Source organism: Cryptomeria japonica, chromosome 1 (genome assembly GCF_030272615.1).
Source record: "Cryptomeria japonica chromosome 1, Sugi_1.0, whole genome shotgun sequence".
Lineage (NCBI taxonomy): Eukaryota > Viridiplantae > Streptophyta > Pinopsida > Cupressales > Cupressaceae > Cryptomeria > Cryptomeria japonica.
The window spans coordinates 273185605-273201665 of NC_081405.1; the positions used below are offsets into that span (position 1 = coordinate 273185605).

General features: G+C 37.2%; 1 protein-coding gene across 5 annotated transcripts in view; it reads left to right on the plus strand.

Annotated features, from left to right (window-relative positions):
- Window positions 1–14290, plus strand: part of LOC131050228 (uncharacterized) — a 93580-nt gene extending 79290 nt beyond the window's left edge. For all 5 annotated transcript variants that reach the window (XM_057984413.2, XM_057984412.2, XM_057984411.2 and 2 more), the window contains 2 exons: window positions 10312–10353; window positions 13146–14290. In XM_057984413.2, coding sequence (XP_057840396.2) covers window positions 10312–10353; window positions 13146–14104 — 1001 coding nt within the window. In that variant the 3' untranslated portion in view covers window positions 14105–14290. The remainder of the gene's footprint in view (window positions 1–10311; window positions 10354–13145) is intronic.
- The last annotated feature ends 1771 nt before the right edge of the window (window positions 14291–16061 follow it).

Genomic DNA, 16061 nt, shown 5'->3' on the forward strand with positions numbered 1-16061 from the left:
GAGTAGCCATGGTGGTTGTGTTCATTTGCATTTTTCATGGGAGTGGCCATGATGGTTGTCACTATGTGACTCGGTTATTGAGAAGGAATCCTCCCTAGCTAAGAGGGAGTGTTGGTTTATAGCTAGTTTGGATCTCTTCTTGGGCCGACCTAGCACATTTATGTGACTAATTGGCCTTTGGCCTAAGTCACGCCCTATATGCATTTGTAACTTCTAATGTGTGAGATTGAAAGCATTATATCATGATTTGTTATTAGGCCGACCTATTGTGAGTAGGTGCATGGCCGACATGTTATAATAAGTTTCTACCTCCTATATATAAAGGAGATGAACATACAATCAGCGAATACAATCATACACACAACGAATACATTCTCCTTCAGCAGTGATCAGCGAATACCATATATAGTCAGCGAATATCTTCTAAGGACAGCGAATTCACTTCTATGCATAGGGAACTACATTCCAAGGTCAGAGAACTTTGTTCTAGGGTCAGCGAACCTGAATCAAGGTAAGTTCTTATACTGCTGTGCATACCTTGCTGTTCTGAGTGCTTCAAGTGTTGAAGTACAATTGTAAAGACTCATACTGATTTGTCTAATAAAGATCTGAAATTAGTTGCTGGGTTTTTCACCTCCAAGAGGGAGGTTTTCCCAGGGTATTTTGGAGTTCTTTGTGTGCATTGTTTTAGTTCTCTGTTATTGCTATCTATATTTAACAGTCTGATCTAAAATTGACAAGTGGTACAAAAAACATTAAGCCATGGTTTTATAGACCTTACAACATATTACAAAGGATAGGTGAGGTTGTATATGAGCTGAAATTACAAAAACAACAAAATTCAAAACTTTTTTCATGTTTCATGCCTTAAGAGGGCTCTTGACAGCATGCTACACCTTGGAGCTGCCACCACTTGATGACAAAGGAAAATTGATCTTGGAAAACCTGAGGTTATTAATATGAGAGAAAGGAGGTTAAGAAACAAGGTCATTTTGGAATACTTGGTGAAATGGAATAATCTTCCACTAAAGGATGCTACATTGGAAGGAGTGGATATTTTTGACCACCCAAATCTGAAACTGCCTGAGGGCAAGCTATTTTGGGAAGGGATGATTGTCACACTCCCTCCTCTTTGTCGACATTGACATTTATTGTTCAACATAAGATGTTCCTTAACACAGTTAAAAAAACTAAAATTAATAAATTACAAAGTGTATGACTATGTATTATAAAATATATATTTACAAATGTAACTAATAAAATAAATTCAAATTTTGGTTCCTAGGAATAGGGTCCACGAGTCCTATATGAGGAGGGTATAAATGCAGCTTTGAGGCTTCATTTTGGAGTGCTTGATTTTCATTTGTTCCAATTGATATTCTGAGGTTCATCACTCTAAGCCAGCAAGGACAAAAATAAATAATAATAAATAAAGTATATATTATAAAATATATATAAAAAAACATAATTAATAAAACTAATTCAAATTGTGGACCCAGGAATAGGGCCTATGAGTCCTTACTAGGAGGGTATAAATGCAGCTTTGAGGATTCATTTTGGAACTGATTTTCTTATGTTCCAATTGATATTTTGAAGGAAGTCATAGAAGTTAGGACGAAAACCCTACCTTTTTTTTGCAATTTTATATAGGAAAATCCAAAGTGCTGATTAAAGATCCTTGTTCTCATTTTAGATTTATATGATCAAGTCTGCAAGCAAATTGTGGAGGATTATTTGTGATTTCTTTGGAGTGCCATTTTCCATATTGTTGAGGGGTTAGGTGACCAGATCTGGTCTTCAATCTTAGATCTAAGTGGTGATCACCATTTTGACTCAACTCGTGAAGCACAACATTAGGAGGTCGCCATCATTAGACTCAATTGAATTTCCTATCCACACAAGAGCAAACAAGGTCATAAGCTGTGCAAGTCTCCTTCCAACTGCAACTAGTTGAAGGGAAATTGCCACCCAGAAGCTACATCAGATCACACTACACAAGGATAGGCATGAATCGAACCAAACCCTCCATAGCTCCAGACTTCAATGCATGAACATCATGATCGCTGATCCCTCAACCAAAGTGATCTGAATAATTTTTGGTTTAATTTTCAGTTTTAAATTGTAATTTAGTAGATTTTTAATAATTTTAATATCATTTATTGATAATAAATAATCTTGTAATTATTTTAATGAAGTTTATTGTTATTAAACTTAATTCATTGGTCTATATTTTTTTCTCATATATTATTTTATTAATCAATATTAAATTAGTTATTTATTAAGTTTAATATTATTTAATATTTATTATTTAATTGTTATATATATGATTTGTTTTATTAATGTTGTATTGAATGATATTTTAATTTATATTGAAGTGTTTTGAAAATTACTTTTCTTAATAGCAATAATACTGCATATGTCATAAATAGTATATGGTCATTAATTGTTGTCCTCATTTTTGTTTTAAAAAATGGAGGACCATTACATGAAATTTTTGTCAAAAAATGAAAATTTAACTCTATGGCACCCTTCCCGAGGCAGAATTTCGCCTAATCCTTGGACTGATTTAATCCTCAGTCCATCCTCGAACTGCGTTTCGAATTTCGTTGCATTTTGGGTTCGTTTGCTATGTCTTTCCTTCAATTTCGGGTTTTTTCTCCTTGACTGCAGGTGGGAAATTTTCCTTGAATTGCAAGTTTTAATGATTTCCTTTGTTTTGGTCTTTGTAGGGAAATTTTAGGCTAATTACAAGTGCACTTTATTGAAAAATAAGAACTTGTAATTTGCTTTTTATTTCCCCCTTTTGCTTTTTGGTTATTTAAGTTATAATAAAGATTTTTTTGGATAAGTTACAAGTTAACTTGTAATTCTTATGAAAAACCCCTATTTTAACGTCTTTTGCTTGTAATAGGGATTTTTAACCCCTCTTACATATGTGCAAGTTTTTAAAACTTGTTGTAGGGATTTTATTTTCCCTTTACAAGTAATTTGTAACTTGCACATCGCTCTGCAAAATCCGATTTTGCCTAGAAATGAAATAAAGTGATATTTAAAACTTGTTATATTGCCCAAAAAACCGGATTTTCTCTATAAAGTGCAATTTGGAAGATTTTAAACTTGTAATTGCATTTTTAAAACCCTATTTTGCCTTGTTGATGAAAAAGTGCAATTTTAAACTTGCTATTTCATCTAAAAAACCCGATTTTCACCCATACATGCAAAATCGAACTTGTTCATCTTTCTAAAAAACCCGACCAGCCAAGAAAAACGGATTTGTTGAAGATTTCAAAGCAATTTTTGTGGAGATTTGTTGGAGATGCAAGGCATTTAGGATTCCTTCCTATTCTCATGCAATTACAAACATCTTTCATGCCATTTGGGGTTCTTGTTTGCTGATTTTCTGCTAAAATCGCCTTCCACGTGGTTCCTCGAATCCACATTTTGGGGGATTTTTACTCCACAAATCTGCAATCTCCTAAATTGTTTTTGCCTCTCTTGCCTAGGCGTTGAAGTTTGAGGAAGATGTGGCCACTTCTTGTGCCATTTTGCTTGCATTTGATACCACGTTTTTCTTCCCTAGGCGTTTTGGTAAAAACGTGGCAAGGGTTTTGGGAGTTCATTCATTGCTTATTCAAGGGATTGTTTTCTTCATTCAAAGATTAATCATCTTGTTGAAGAAGCATTTTCAGATTGGAGCAAAGTATGATTTCTTTCCTTTTCATGTTTCATTTTCTTGTTTTCTTATTTTCCTTTCTAGTTGTAAATTTGTAAATATGTTGTTCTTGCCCCAAAAATCGGTTTTGTGAGAGAGATTTTCCCCCTTGATAAGCAATTTTTGAATTTCATTGATCTTTCCCATTTTCCCTTTTTACTTGTATTCGGGATTTTAAATCCCGATTACAAGTTGGATGAAAATCATTGTTTTTCCCTTATGGTTAAAATTTTTAACCATCTTTTGTTGAAATTCCAAGTTGCAAAGATGAAAAATGCCCATCCTTCCAAAATCGGGTTTTTAGAACTGGATTGCATCTTCAAATTTCTTCCCATTTTTATGAAAATGTCATTCCCAAAATCTTTCCATTTTTATCCATCCACAACGCCTATATCCGTACTTTTCGTTCACATCATTTCCCGCAAGTCTAATTCTCATTTTTCACCCATTTCTCCATTTACCATTTTACAAGTATACTTGCATTCGGGTTTTAAAAATCCGATTGCATGTGCGCTCTTCCAAACTTGTAAAATTTTCCCCAAGATCCGAAATTGGTCAAAGTCAAGATTCCTGACATTTCCCATTTATTTCCCCTCTTTCTCTCACAAAATCGTGGAGTGTAAGGGTTGGAGTTCTTCCTATTTGAAGAAGGAAAAATGTTAGTTGCAGCTGATTATGATGTTGCCTTAACACTTTTTAAGTCTTCATCGCAATATACTAGGTTGTCTTTCAATGTTAGATTTGCCGTCATCTCCAATTCCGAAGAAGATGAAGTATAAATATGATAAGTACCAAAATGAGGTTTCACCTTCTCAAGTCTCTTCTCCTTTGGATCGCATAAAAGATACTGAGATAGGGCATGTGGACATGTCAGAATTTGTCAAGAAGGTGGAGGATCCGTAGGATAGCAATATGCAACGGCTGTTGGACAACCATATCCATCACGCATCTTCTTTTCCAATGGCTGCCCTAGAACCTGAATTTGTTCTCGTTTGCGCCCATCACTTTTACAAGGAGACGAACCATTAAAAATGATGATGGCGAAGCAATAATCCACCTTGACGCAGACACAATTGAGAAAGTCTTTAGAATACCACCGGCACCTGTTTATATGGAAATCTCCAAAGATAGTGCAGCTGAGTACTATATGAAAAGGGAGAAGGACTGCAAACATCATATTAACAGGTGGATTCATAAGCCACGAACCGCCTTCTCAAGGTGGGCTAAGTTATACCGCTGTGACTTCAAATGGCAAATTGTAGACATCATAGCCCTCCTCAGTAGGATAATGGGTCTTGAACATTCTAATGTTTTTGAGCTTTGGATGTACTAGTTCGTCATGTTCATAAGGCAGTCCCATCATATATCATGGGGAGAAGTCATCAGTGATGCCTTGTGCGAACAACTTGCAGCAGTCCTTTCCACCATGACTTTCTACATGAATTCATACTTAGTGTATTTGGTAGCATCACTCAGACATTTTTCTGGTCTTTCTACCAAGAGTGACTGCTCGCTTATAGAAGTATGGGAATACTATGATCAACTGCCTTTGAGACCCAACAGATTGCATTTTAGAAGAGTTCAAGATGCATTCTTCGGTTACTCGTGTCAGTTTGACAGAACTCTGAAAAGAACAAAAAGGTATCAGATGAGGCATGGGAAAGAGTGAATGAGTATGGATGTTTGTTTCTTCAATTCCCAACCTTTACCTATATGAGAGTCGGATGCTATAGTGGACAGCCTTACATGCTCCCTAGATACCCAACTGGTAAGATCATTCTTATGGATTTGGGAAGACAGATCATGGCTGTCCACGCTCATCAGTCTGTTAGACATAAGGTTGGAATGGGGATTTCTACAACAAATCCATTGAAAATTGGCCCGTATTCTCTTGTCACATCCATCAAAGCCAAGGCTATGGAGACTGAGATGCAGGAAATTAAGCTCAAAAGGTTTAAGTCTAGGGCTGATTTTGATTACCGGGGTATGAAGGAAAATATCAAAAAATCTTTTGTGCACATGCATTGTATTGAGGATATTTGGGTATATCTCCATACAAAGGTGGAAATTTTGAAGATGGATTACTGCAGGCTCACTGTTGAGTAAGTTGTTGATTTGAACTTGGTGGATATTCCACAAGGGATGATTGATGATGGGCATGTACTTGATCCTGAATATATTTCACGAAGGGTTGAGGAAGCTCCACTTCCTTTAATCCAATGGTCACACAAGGAGTGCATATCCATTCTTGAGAGATTTCAGCGTATCTTGGCTAACACCAATGCTTGGTTGAAAAGTAGTGCTGTTAGACTCATTAAAATCAAGATTGGAAAAGAAGATGATTCTACGGGGCCTCTTGGACGTAAGTCTGAGATTTAGGTTGACAACAAGGAAGACGCATCATCTTCTGGCACCAGGATCAAATTGCGAGTTAGTTGGGCAGTAGTGCTTCCTCCTGAGGAGGCGACAGATTGTAGAAAAGAAAAGTCACGGTTCCATGTTTAGGTGATTGATCTTGATAATCCAGAAGAAGGGCAGCAATTTGATGATGCTCCTAAGTCTCCAGCTTTGGACTCACCTCATGAGATCCCTTCTTCAGTTTCCATTGAGACGCCCCTTTCTCCTCCTGACACAATGGTGGAAGAGTCTCCTCAGAATGCCGTTCCTATTTCAGCATACGAGCCGCCCCCTGATCATCAACAAGAGAGTGTGTTGGAAGTTCTTGAAGGTACTCCTGCATGTATTCAGCTGTCAGAGATTGATACCTCCACTTTTGGCTTTGAAGAATTTATGAGGCAATCTTCATGCCCATTGGTCACTGAGCAAACCGTGGTCGCCATACAAACAGACACTCCTCCTAGGATGACCACAGTTGTTCAAACAAAAACTGCTTCTCCTTTGCTTGCAGCTGTTATTGAAGGAGAGTTGATGACTTTACCTCCGTGGCTTAGTTCTTTTACCCCAAAAAGGAAGAAGCAAAAAATCTCACTTGATGCCTTTGATTATCAGCAACTTAAACAGTCTAGACCCAAGGTTGCTAAAAAGGTCTCCAGAATAACTGTTCACAACAACAAGATGAAGGTAGCTGAAATTGTTAAACCCATTGCAGATAAGCCACTTGAAGAGATGTCAACTGTTGATTACAAAGTTACAAGGATAGAATTGGGTAAGCAAACGCATGAGGTGATTAAACATGATGCCCAGTATTCTATAGCTTCACTAGTGCAGCGATACGATGAACTTCTAGCTAAGAAAGATAAGCTAGAAGAGGACAACCGGCAAGCCCAGTATTCTGTAGCTTCACTAGTGCAGCGATACGATGAACTTCTAGCTAAGAAAGATAAGCTAGAAGAGGACAACCGGCAACTTGTTGCAGCTGTTCGTAAAATCACAAAACCAACTGGTGAAGTGAGTAATTCTACAAGTCCTTCCGAGGCACGAGAATCAATCCAGGGAGTTGAGAGAGCTTCTCAAAAGGTACAAGCACTAGAATCTTGGGTTGATCAGCTTCATAATCTATCTGCACAAGTCTTGAAGGAGGTTTTCCAAATGATAGCCAAGTTGAAAACCGTTGAAGAACAATTGAACCAAGTTTCTGATACTTACAAATGGAACTTGGAAAAGGTAGAAGACAACTTGACTATTTGGCTTAAAATTCCTCAACAAAAGTTAAGCATTCTTCTAGAACGTCAGGGAATTCCTTCAAGAGTTGTATACTTGGAATATCAGGAGCTCTTGGAGAACAAAGCCCTTGTTCTCAAGTCACTTATTGAAGACATTGATGATGCTATGAGGTTGCGAATGAAAGTTTTTCAGGATATGGTCTCTCATTGTCAGAAAGCTTCTTGCACTATCATAGGTCATGATGGAGAATTGTTGATAGAAGGAAAGGTTCTTTCAGATCTACAGTTAAAGATCCGTCAAGAGTGGAAAAGCGAGCCATTTTCAGCTGCATCCATTCAAGCCTTAGTGACTTATCAAGGTTACTTACGAGAGATTCAGTCTTTCTTTGAGAGAAATAGTGCCACAATCCTTCGTTGCAACGATGTTGTTGTGAAAACCATGATCGTGGCCAAGAACACCCATGAACCGGATCCTGATGAGTTGCAAATGATCATCCAAAAGTTACATGTAAAAGTTTTTTTGTAAAATGCAAGTTAAGTCTTTACTTGCACTTTTGTAATTACATGTAAGACAACTACAAGTTGTGTTCAGTTAGGACTGTAGTTGGAATAAGTCATAGTTAGTTATTGAATAAGTCTTGGTGGTTGAGAGAATTTCTCAAGTTAGTTAGGATCCTCCCACCTTTTTTTCAAGGCTCCTCTTCTATAAATACTTGAGGGGTCTATTGTAATTTTTATCTTTTGGGAAAGCAAGCAAAAACTTTGCCAAATTTACAACAAAGAAGTCTTTGAGCTTTCATGTGTGAATTCAAGAATTGAAAGAAATATAAGGAAATTGCTCAAGCTTTGAGTCTTTGTGCTACATTCTTGAGATTGTGTTCTATATTATCTTTCTTGCAAGTGTTTTTTCAAAGAACTTAATCGAATTTGATTTGCAGTCTTTGTGTTGCAAGTATTTGAGGTTAATATAGATTAGAATAAATATTCTTTTGAGAAAAGCTGTAAGTCTTTGTGCTTGCACTTATTCTTAAGAGAATTTAGGAGCATATTTTGTGAGAAATAGCTGTGAGTGTTTGAGCTTGTACTACTTCCCACTATTTTATATAGGAAAGAATAAGATATTCTAGTCTTTGAGCTGTTATAATTTGTTCTTGATAGCATTAGTATAGAAAAGGGTAGATAGGACTTCACATAGTCAAGTCTTTGAGCTTGATATTGCTGTCTCGTCGCGAAGGAAGTGACGGAAGTCTTTGAGCTTTCAAGAAACTTCATTTCCTTTCTCTCATTTCATTTCGAAAGTTGTTACTGCTGTTTTATATCAAATCGCTATCACTTTTCTGTGAAGAGAAAATGATATTGTCTTTCTTGAAAGAAGAAGAAAGATTGTTGTCCCATCCTATTTTATTTTTAAAGTTGTAGCTAGATAGGGGGAGCCTTCCCTTAATTAAGAGAGTTTTATTCACACGCTGTGGTTGAAACCACAAATTTGTATATTTTTCTAAGTGTACAAAATTTTCAACCAAGAGTTTATATTAAAGTGTTTTGAAAATTATTTTTCTTAATAGCAATAATACTGCATGTCATAAATAGTATATAGTCATATATTAATATTGTATATATAATTATTTATGATCTTTATATGTTTTTTGTACGGACGTACCCAGGCCCCCAAAATAATTTGCTGTACCCACATACCGTACTTGTGTACTGGATCCTGATTTGGCAACTTAGTAATAATATTGCTCAATACAGCTCGACATACAATTTCCGGATAGCTGATTGTTGGAATGTTGGATCAGGATATTGTGCTTAGTATAGAAAGAAATTACCCAGCTATACCTGTAAGTTGTTTAACTGCGATAAAGTCACAGTTGTACCTACAGTTTGAGTCACATCAGATCAAGGAAATTTATCTATGAGTGTTTTGAATCCTGCAGTCATTAAACATCATTTCCAGCTCAGCTAGGGTTAATGTAATTGAATGATCTGAGTATTTTTGAGGTCTGAATTGTAAACTTTCAGTTTCAAAATAAGAAGCTTGACAGCAGATTGTCTTCATAAAGTTCAATCTATCAATTACCCAAAATGACCCAGCAGCAGAGATCTGCAACAAGGTTTCTATTTCAAATTCATTGTTGGAGTTTTCAGCCGATCTTCTAATTGCTGTTCTATAACCATTTTAATATCCAGAGTGAATATAATTGTGAATTTGGACTGCTGTAAATCAGTAGATCGGTAAGTACAGTTGAAGGATTTGAGTTTGCTGACAGTTATTAGACTCCCAGTTGCTGTTCCAGTTTGCATTTGTTCAGAAATACCTGAAAATTACAAAAGGCAACTAGAATACTGTAAAACCCCTAACCAGGGACACCACAAAGAGAGATCCTTGTGTGTATAAATTTCTTTGAAAGTCTTCCATTCTGAGTGTAAAACCTGTGCTCGTGATATTTTCTGTGTGAAATTTTAATTGTATTTTAATAAGTTCATAGCATGTTTGTAATCCATTTGAATGTTAATTTTCAGAGCAAATATAAGCACTACTTCTGTTATTTTGCTCTCTCTTGTGTGTGTGTGTCTGAAAGTACTGAGGCTGCTAGATTAAAGGCATTTGTTCAATTGACCCCAATACTATGTGCATGTGCATGCATACAGAGGGTAGAAGCTGCTTAGCTAAAATAAAATTACACAGTAATTAAAAATCTTGAGAAGGTAATCCATTGATTAGAATGTCAAAAGTTTTGAATCTCCTTAACGAAATCTTCTGTTCTAGTTTTAGATATTGTGTTATGAATAACTATTGAACAAGTGCTGATCGGCAACCATGATAAGTCGCCACTAATTATTTGATTCTTAATTATTTATTTTAATTTATTTTCTCTTTTATTTCTGTCAGATTACAGTTGTAGGATATGTAAATGGTAGAGTTACACTATTTGTTTATTTACTCGCTAACTCTTTTTTGCTTTTTCTGGACAGACTTTCCATTGTCTATGGAGATGATTCAAAAGATAGCTAAAGGTATTTGTCATTTCTACCTCATGCTAATAGTGGAATAAACTACGTGAGGACTAGGAGTAAAGGCGGCCAACTTTAAAAGCTTGTTTCAAGGAACATGTAACATATAGGAAAATGTTTTATTTTTGTTCTGGTACAAATCACCAAAACCTTAAAATGGTCTGAGCACAATCAACCTACAGAAAGAAATCCGTTTCTTTGTAAACTGGATACTAATTCTTAATTTCTTACAATGTCTTGTACTTTTATTGTTGTCTGAAATGCAAGATGTATTACCTATTCTTATTAAGCTTGTCAAAGGCTTTAGTCCAACTCCAGTCTTTCCTCTCAAAATTGCTATCCTGTGTTTGCCCAATTTCCTATAATTAACGTCTGTCTTATACATTCTATTTTGCATAATTGTCATCCAGTGTTAACCTAATTTTCTATAGTTTAGTGTCTTATTCTAGATTGTTTTCTGTGTGCATATATTATGTCATTTATATATTTTTCTGCATCATTTTTATTTTATTGCAGAACTTGATCCACTATTTTAGCTTGTAAAATCGCTATGAAACTAATTATGCATTTTATTTTGGTTTTGCTCGGTAATAGTTGATTTTATTAAGAAATTGGGTTTTGAGCTGGCCCAAACCAGTTGGGGCTACATCTAGGGAGCCCCTCCCCACAAATACTGATCATAAAAAAGATCAGCGATTACATTGCTGGTCTAATACCCCCTCCTCTTGAGAGCAAAGTACCCTGCTAATACTCTCATCCGTAACCCTCCTATCCTTCTTCCTTTTCACCTCAATCCATCCTTCCTCCCTTTCATCTTCCAGTAACATCAAATTGGAACCACCTAACATTTCCTTCCCCCCTTCCTCCATGCGAGGTGGAACAGATTGACTCGTCTCAAACACCTCTGTAGTAGACCCCATCTTTGGAACATCATTCACTGCGACCTCTTGAGACCCAGCCTTACTCTGTTTTGCCTTTCCATTCTTTGAAGGACCTGAACTGTCCTTAAATTCTGATTCCTTCCTGCCACGCACAGCCTGGGGGATGTTATCATTAGTCACCACCTTCTCCACCGTGTAATGATGAGGAACAGCCTCCTTCCACCACAAAGCTAGCCGCTTCTCTCTACGCCTGTCACAGGTTGCTGCAATGTGCCCAATTTTAAAGCTCCTCCTGCATCTAAAAGGGATCCCTTCATAATCCACCGACTAAACCCAACTACCTCTTGATGATTTCAGAGAGATCTCCGAGGGAAGTTCCTTGGAAACATCCATCTCTACCAGGATTCGGGCAAAAGTAGTGTGCAGCAAATTAAGAGAATTATCATCAGTCATCAGAAAATTACCTAAAGAGTTGCCAATAGCATCAAAGCAGGAATCAAACCAAAACCGCGTAGGGAGATAAGGGAGTCTGACCCAGATAGGGATCCGATCGAAAGACTCCGATAATGGATTAAAAGCTGGATGCCATGGTTTCAGCATCAACAGACGACCATCCTCCCAGCACCATTGACAGTCACAGAGGATTTTGTTCCTGTCCACCTCATTTTCAAAAACTACCACAAACAATCCTCTAGCATGCAGATAGATCTGCACACAGCCCTCTACAATGGGTTCCCAATGCTCTGAAATCCATTTATGCAGGTTACCTAAACTTGGCCACAATCCTCTGAAACGCCCAATAAGCCCCAGCCCAGAAAAAACCCTTTCGTTATGATCCACCTCTTCCACCTCCTCTGTCATATTAACTGTGACAGGCTTAGCCGTCTTTGATCCATTCACAGATGAGGATCTAGCCGAAGTCCCAGCTCTATGAGTGAAATCCAACTTCCCACTCGGCCTATACCCACTCTTACCCCTTTTAACACAACCTTTCTCTGCAATACTACCATTGAGGGCTCGTATCCCCAAACCCGGCCACGCATCAAAACCCCCATCGCCGTTATGGAAAGAGTCGTTGCACAACAACCCCAGTCCACCGTTTTTGGCATGACTAGATGCAGCAGCGGGAACATTGCGGCCAAGCCCGTTCCTTGCAACAGAGGCCCAGGAGACCCGTCCTCTTCCCGAAGATCCAGTAGCAGGCGGCAACCATGGCCTCCCAACCCTAGCAGCAGAAGCTCCTTGAAGCGCCATCATTAACTATTCCCAACTAATTATGCATTTTATCTTGTGGCCAACTATGTTAAACATTCTTCCAAAAGAGCAATTTTCTGAGGCATGTTTCTCAATCTCCAAACTAGCTACAATTATGTTCAATAGATATGTCATTGTTCATATTTTCTACTTAGTGCATTCTCATCAGAAATTACAGCTGGCTGTTCTTTTAATATCCCATTGACCAGCCCCCTTGGATATTATATACAACTCAGTAATATAAATGCCTAGACGACTTTTGCCCAAGAGTTGCAAGTGTCATGACAATTTCTTCTAATATATAAAAGTCTAAAGCATAGTGTGGATCATGATCATTACATTCCAGTTCGTATTGTGAGATTCAGATTTTTTCATGCCTTAATACCATTATCAAAAGTTTGAAGTGTCAATCTGCTTCCTGTGAAGTAGAGATCTATCTGTTTATCTGAAAATCAGAACCGTGTGCAGTAGGTGATGAATTTTTGTTAAGGTTTCAGAAAAGGAAAATTTGGAGTGATCTTTGTTATTCCAGGTGTACTGCAGTACAGGTTTTTGGATCATTGAGTATTCTAGAGCGGCCGATTCTTTTCTTAAAAAAATTAGCTTGTGAAGTTGCTTTCTGAATGTTTAGTTTCTTAATATTTTTTTGGTTGTTTTCAGGACGTGATATCTCATTGGATGACCTATCAGTGAAAGATAGAAAACATTTCCTGCAAGCTGTAGCATCAGGTAAATTAAGCCACTTGATAAGGCCTTGGGAACCATGGTGGTTTAAGCCTGGTGTAAATAAAATAACTCTTTCCAAGCAAGGAAGTCAACTTGTTCAGCCATTAGATGCATCAGAAGTTCACGTGCAAGCAAAATTAAGTACAGAAAATGCACATCAAGATGGGAATGGTGTGAGTGGCATACCTCCAGGTCCTGAGAATCCATTATCATCCGTACAGCAATTGACTTCTATAGAACCATCACCTTTGCTAGTTGTTCATTTGGTGGATGTAATATACAGCTACTGCTTTACACTTCGATTTTTTAATGGAGACTGGAAAAGTGATTCTCTGGATGCAGCAATGGTTTGTTTAACTTTGTCTGCAGTGTTGGGCCAAGCAGCTTTACCAGAATCTGTCAGTGAAGCTTTGTCAAATTGTTTAGAGACAGCATGTTCTCCAAGTTTTAAACATGCTGGTGGATTGCAATTTGGGATTGGACTTTTTGATGATGTTTCTGCTCTTTTAAGGCTTGGTAGGGCAGCCTTAGTATGCGCGCTTATGGACTTGTATAGACTGCTGGAGGCTGCAACAAAAGAAGCTAAGGTTGACCAATCTGGAAAACGGAGACAACTCAGAGAAAAAGTAAATAGAAATAAGGAAGCAGAGAGTCATGATACAGGAAGAAATGGAAGTTGGAAATTACTTCAATCGGCTTTGAGAAAAGTCTACTTTCTAATGTGTTGGACTAATGAACAGCCAAATGAAGTCTGGTCTTCCATGACCATTCTTATAGAAGCTGTAAAGAGAGAATTTACTACAATGGATTTTGGAAACTCTGACAAAAATCATTTGAACGTCAATAATCAGGAAAACCCAAAAGATAAGATTTTGATTGAAGAGGTTATGTAAGAATTGTGTTAGGAACATATTTTAGTGGAAACAAATGTATTATCAGGCACAAGGGCTGCTGTTCAAGCTTCGGCATTTCTTGTGTGTGTGTGTTTTCAGAGATATTAGTTCTATTTATTGTCAAAAGCAATATATACAATTTGTTATTTCTGCATAATACATATTTTGCCGCCTGATTCACTTACAGTTTTGCACTTTGCTGGTTGTACGTTTGAAGAATAAATGTTTTCTTGAATACAAGAAGATACAACAAGAAAGAGGTTATGGTGATTAGAGATAATGATATGGTTTTTCTGGAAGTTCAATAACCTGATCCCATATTGCTATATGGGACATGATACTTTTTGAGATATGCTCTATGGCTAGTTCACAGCCCACCTAGATTACACCAACCAATGGCATAGCGCTACATGGCCACCATGTTGTTGTCTTCATTCTAATAGGTTAATAATGGCTCCCACACGAATTTTCTATTGAGGGTAAATTCCATTGATACTTTGGAGCCCTTGCCGTTGGTTAAACCATCTCTAAAACAATCCAGGTCCACAAATACACTGTTAGTCACCATTTGTGACTTGAGTAATACATACTGAAAGAATCATGTATCAATCATCAGGGTTTAGTCGATAGCCAATATTGAGAAAAGGTTTGTGTCTGTTTTTGATTATGTATATTACACTATTCTTCTTTCTTGACTGAATTATTTGCACCTTTGCCATCTAGAATCGTGAAATAAATACAAAGATTTCAACCAACCAATCAATATTTTCAGGCAGAATAAATCATGGTATTTAATAAAAAATTACAAATATTACAGAATTAGGTGCTTCATGATATTTCCTTCCATACCCACATAATGCAAGACAACATCTTTCACTGACCCTCACAGTCACCTATGGTGAGATAACACCTGAAAGTTATGGAGCCCATCATCAGAGCCGGCTTTTGCAGATGCTTATGTTCAATTCATGGAGTCCATCTACAGAAAAGTTTAAAGAACATGGACAAGCACAAATATACTTTTCTTTGGTAAGAAACTACATTTTTGTGTTATGATCCCTTTGCTTGATGTTAAGCTTGTATACCCAGTTGATTTAAGGCTTGAACCATTTATACGCTGCATGCCAATTATACGGAGTGACAATCCGAGTTATAGTCAATCTCTCCATGTTGATTCTTCTCTACATGTAGCTGCTTAGAGTCTGTTCTCTAGATCAATAAAATTTCTTATGCTAAAATGTAAAATGTGATTCTCATGAAGTATTAGTTCCCAAACTATCCTCAGTCCTTATTTTTGAGGACAAAGGTGACAGTCCTTTTTGGTGTATATGGAAAAGTCATGGAGATTTGTGTCAGCAAGGAAAATGAGCGATTTTCCCAAGATTCGCAGGTTGTGTCTGGGCAGATGTGTGCAGTTTTTCTGTCAAAACTTGGCGAGTCTTGGGTCAGATTTTTCTACTTCAACAGATCTCTCTATCTTTTCACTAAATGCTCTCAACCATAGGTGTATTCTCCTCCTTTTTCACCACCCTCAATACCTTTGCCGATACGGTCATGGACAAACGATCCAATTAGGGATTATTCAACCATGCAGCCTAACACACAAACTCTCACAACTTAATATTCACACCCAATTCACATTATATAAGAAATATGTAGAACAAAACAGTATAATTGATTCATAGTCTGTAAATACATTTCTATACTTTCCTGCTAGGGCTTACAATTAGAATTAGGCTTTAGCCATGAATTATAATCACAAACTAGCACATAAAAGTGTGTGGTCTCTCAGTCATAAAACTCAGGAGCTAATATTCTTCTTGATGGTCTTCCTGATTTTCCAGATCTCAACCTTTGCATCGTTGCCAACCTTCTTGCTGAACTCCCAGCTACTCTCTAGTGGAAAATATTGTGTTTTATAGGTAAGGTTGATGTAATGATCTTGTACTAACCACAA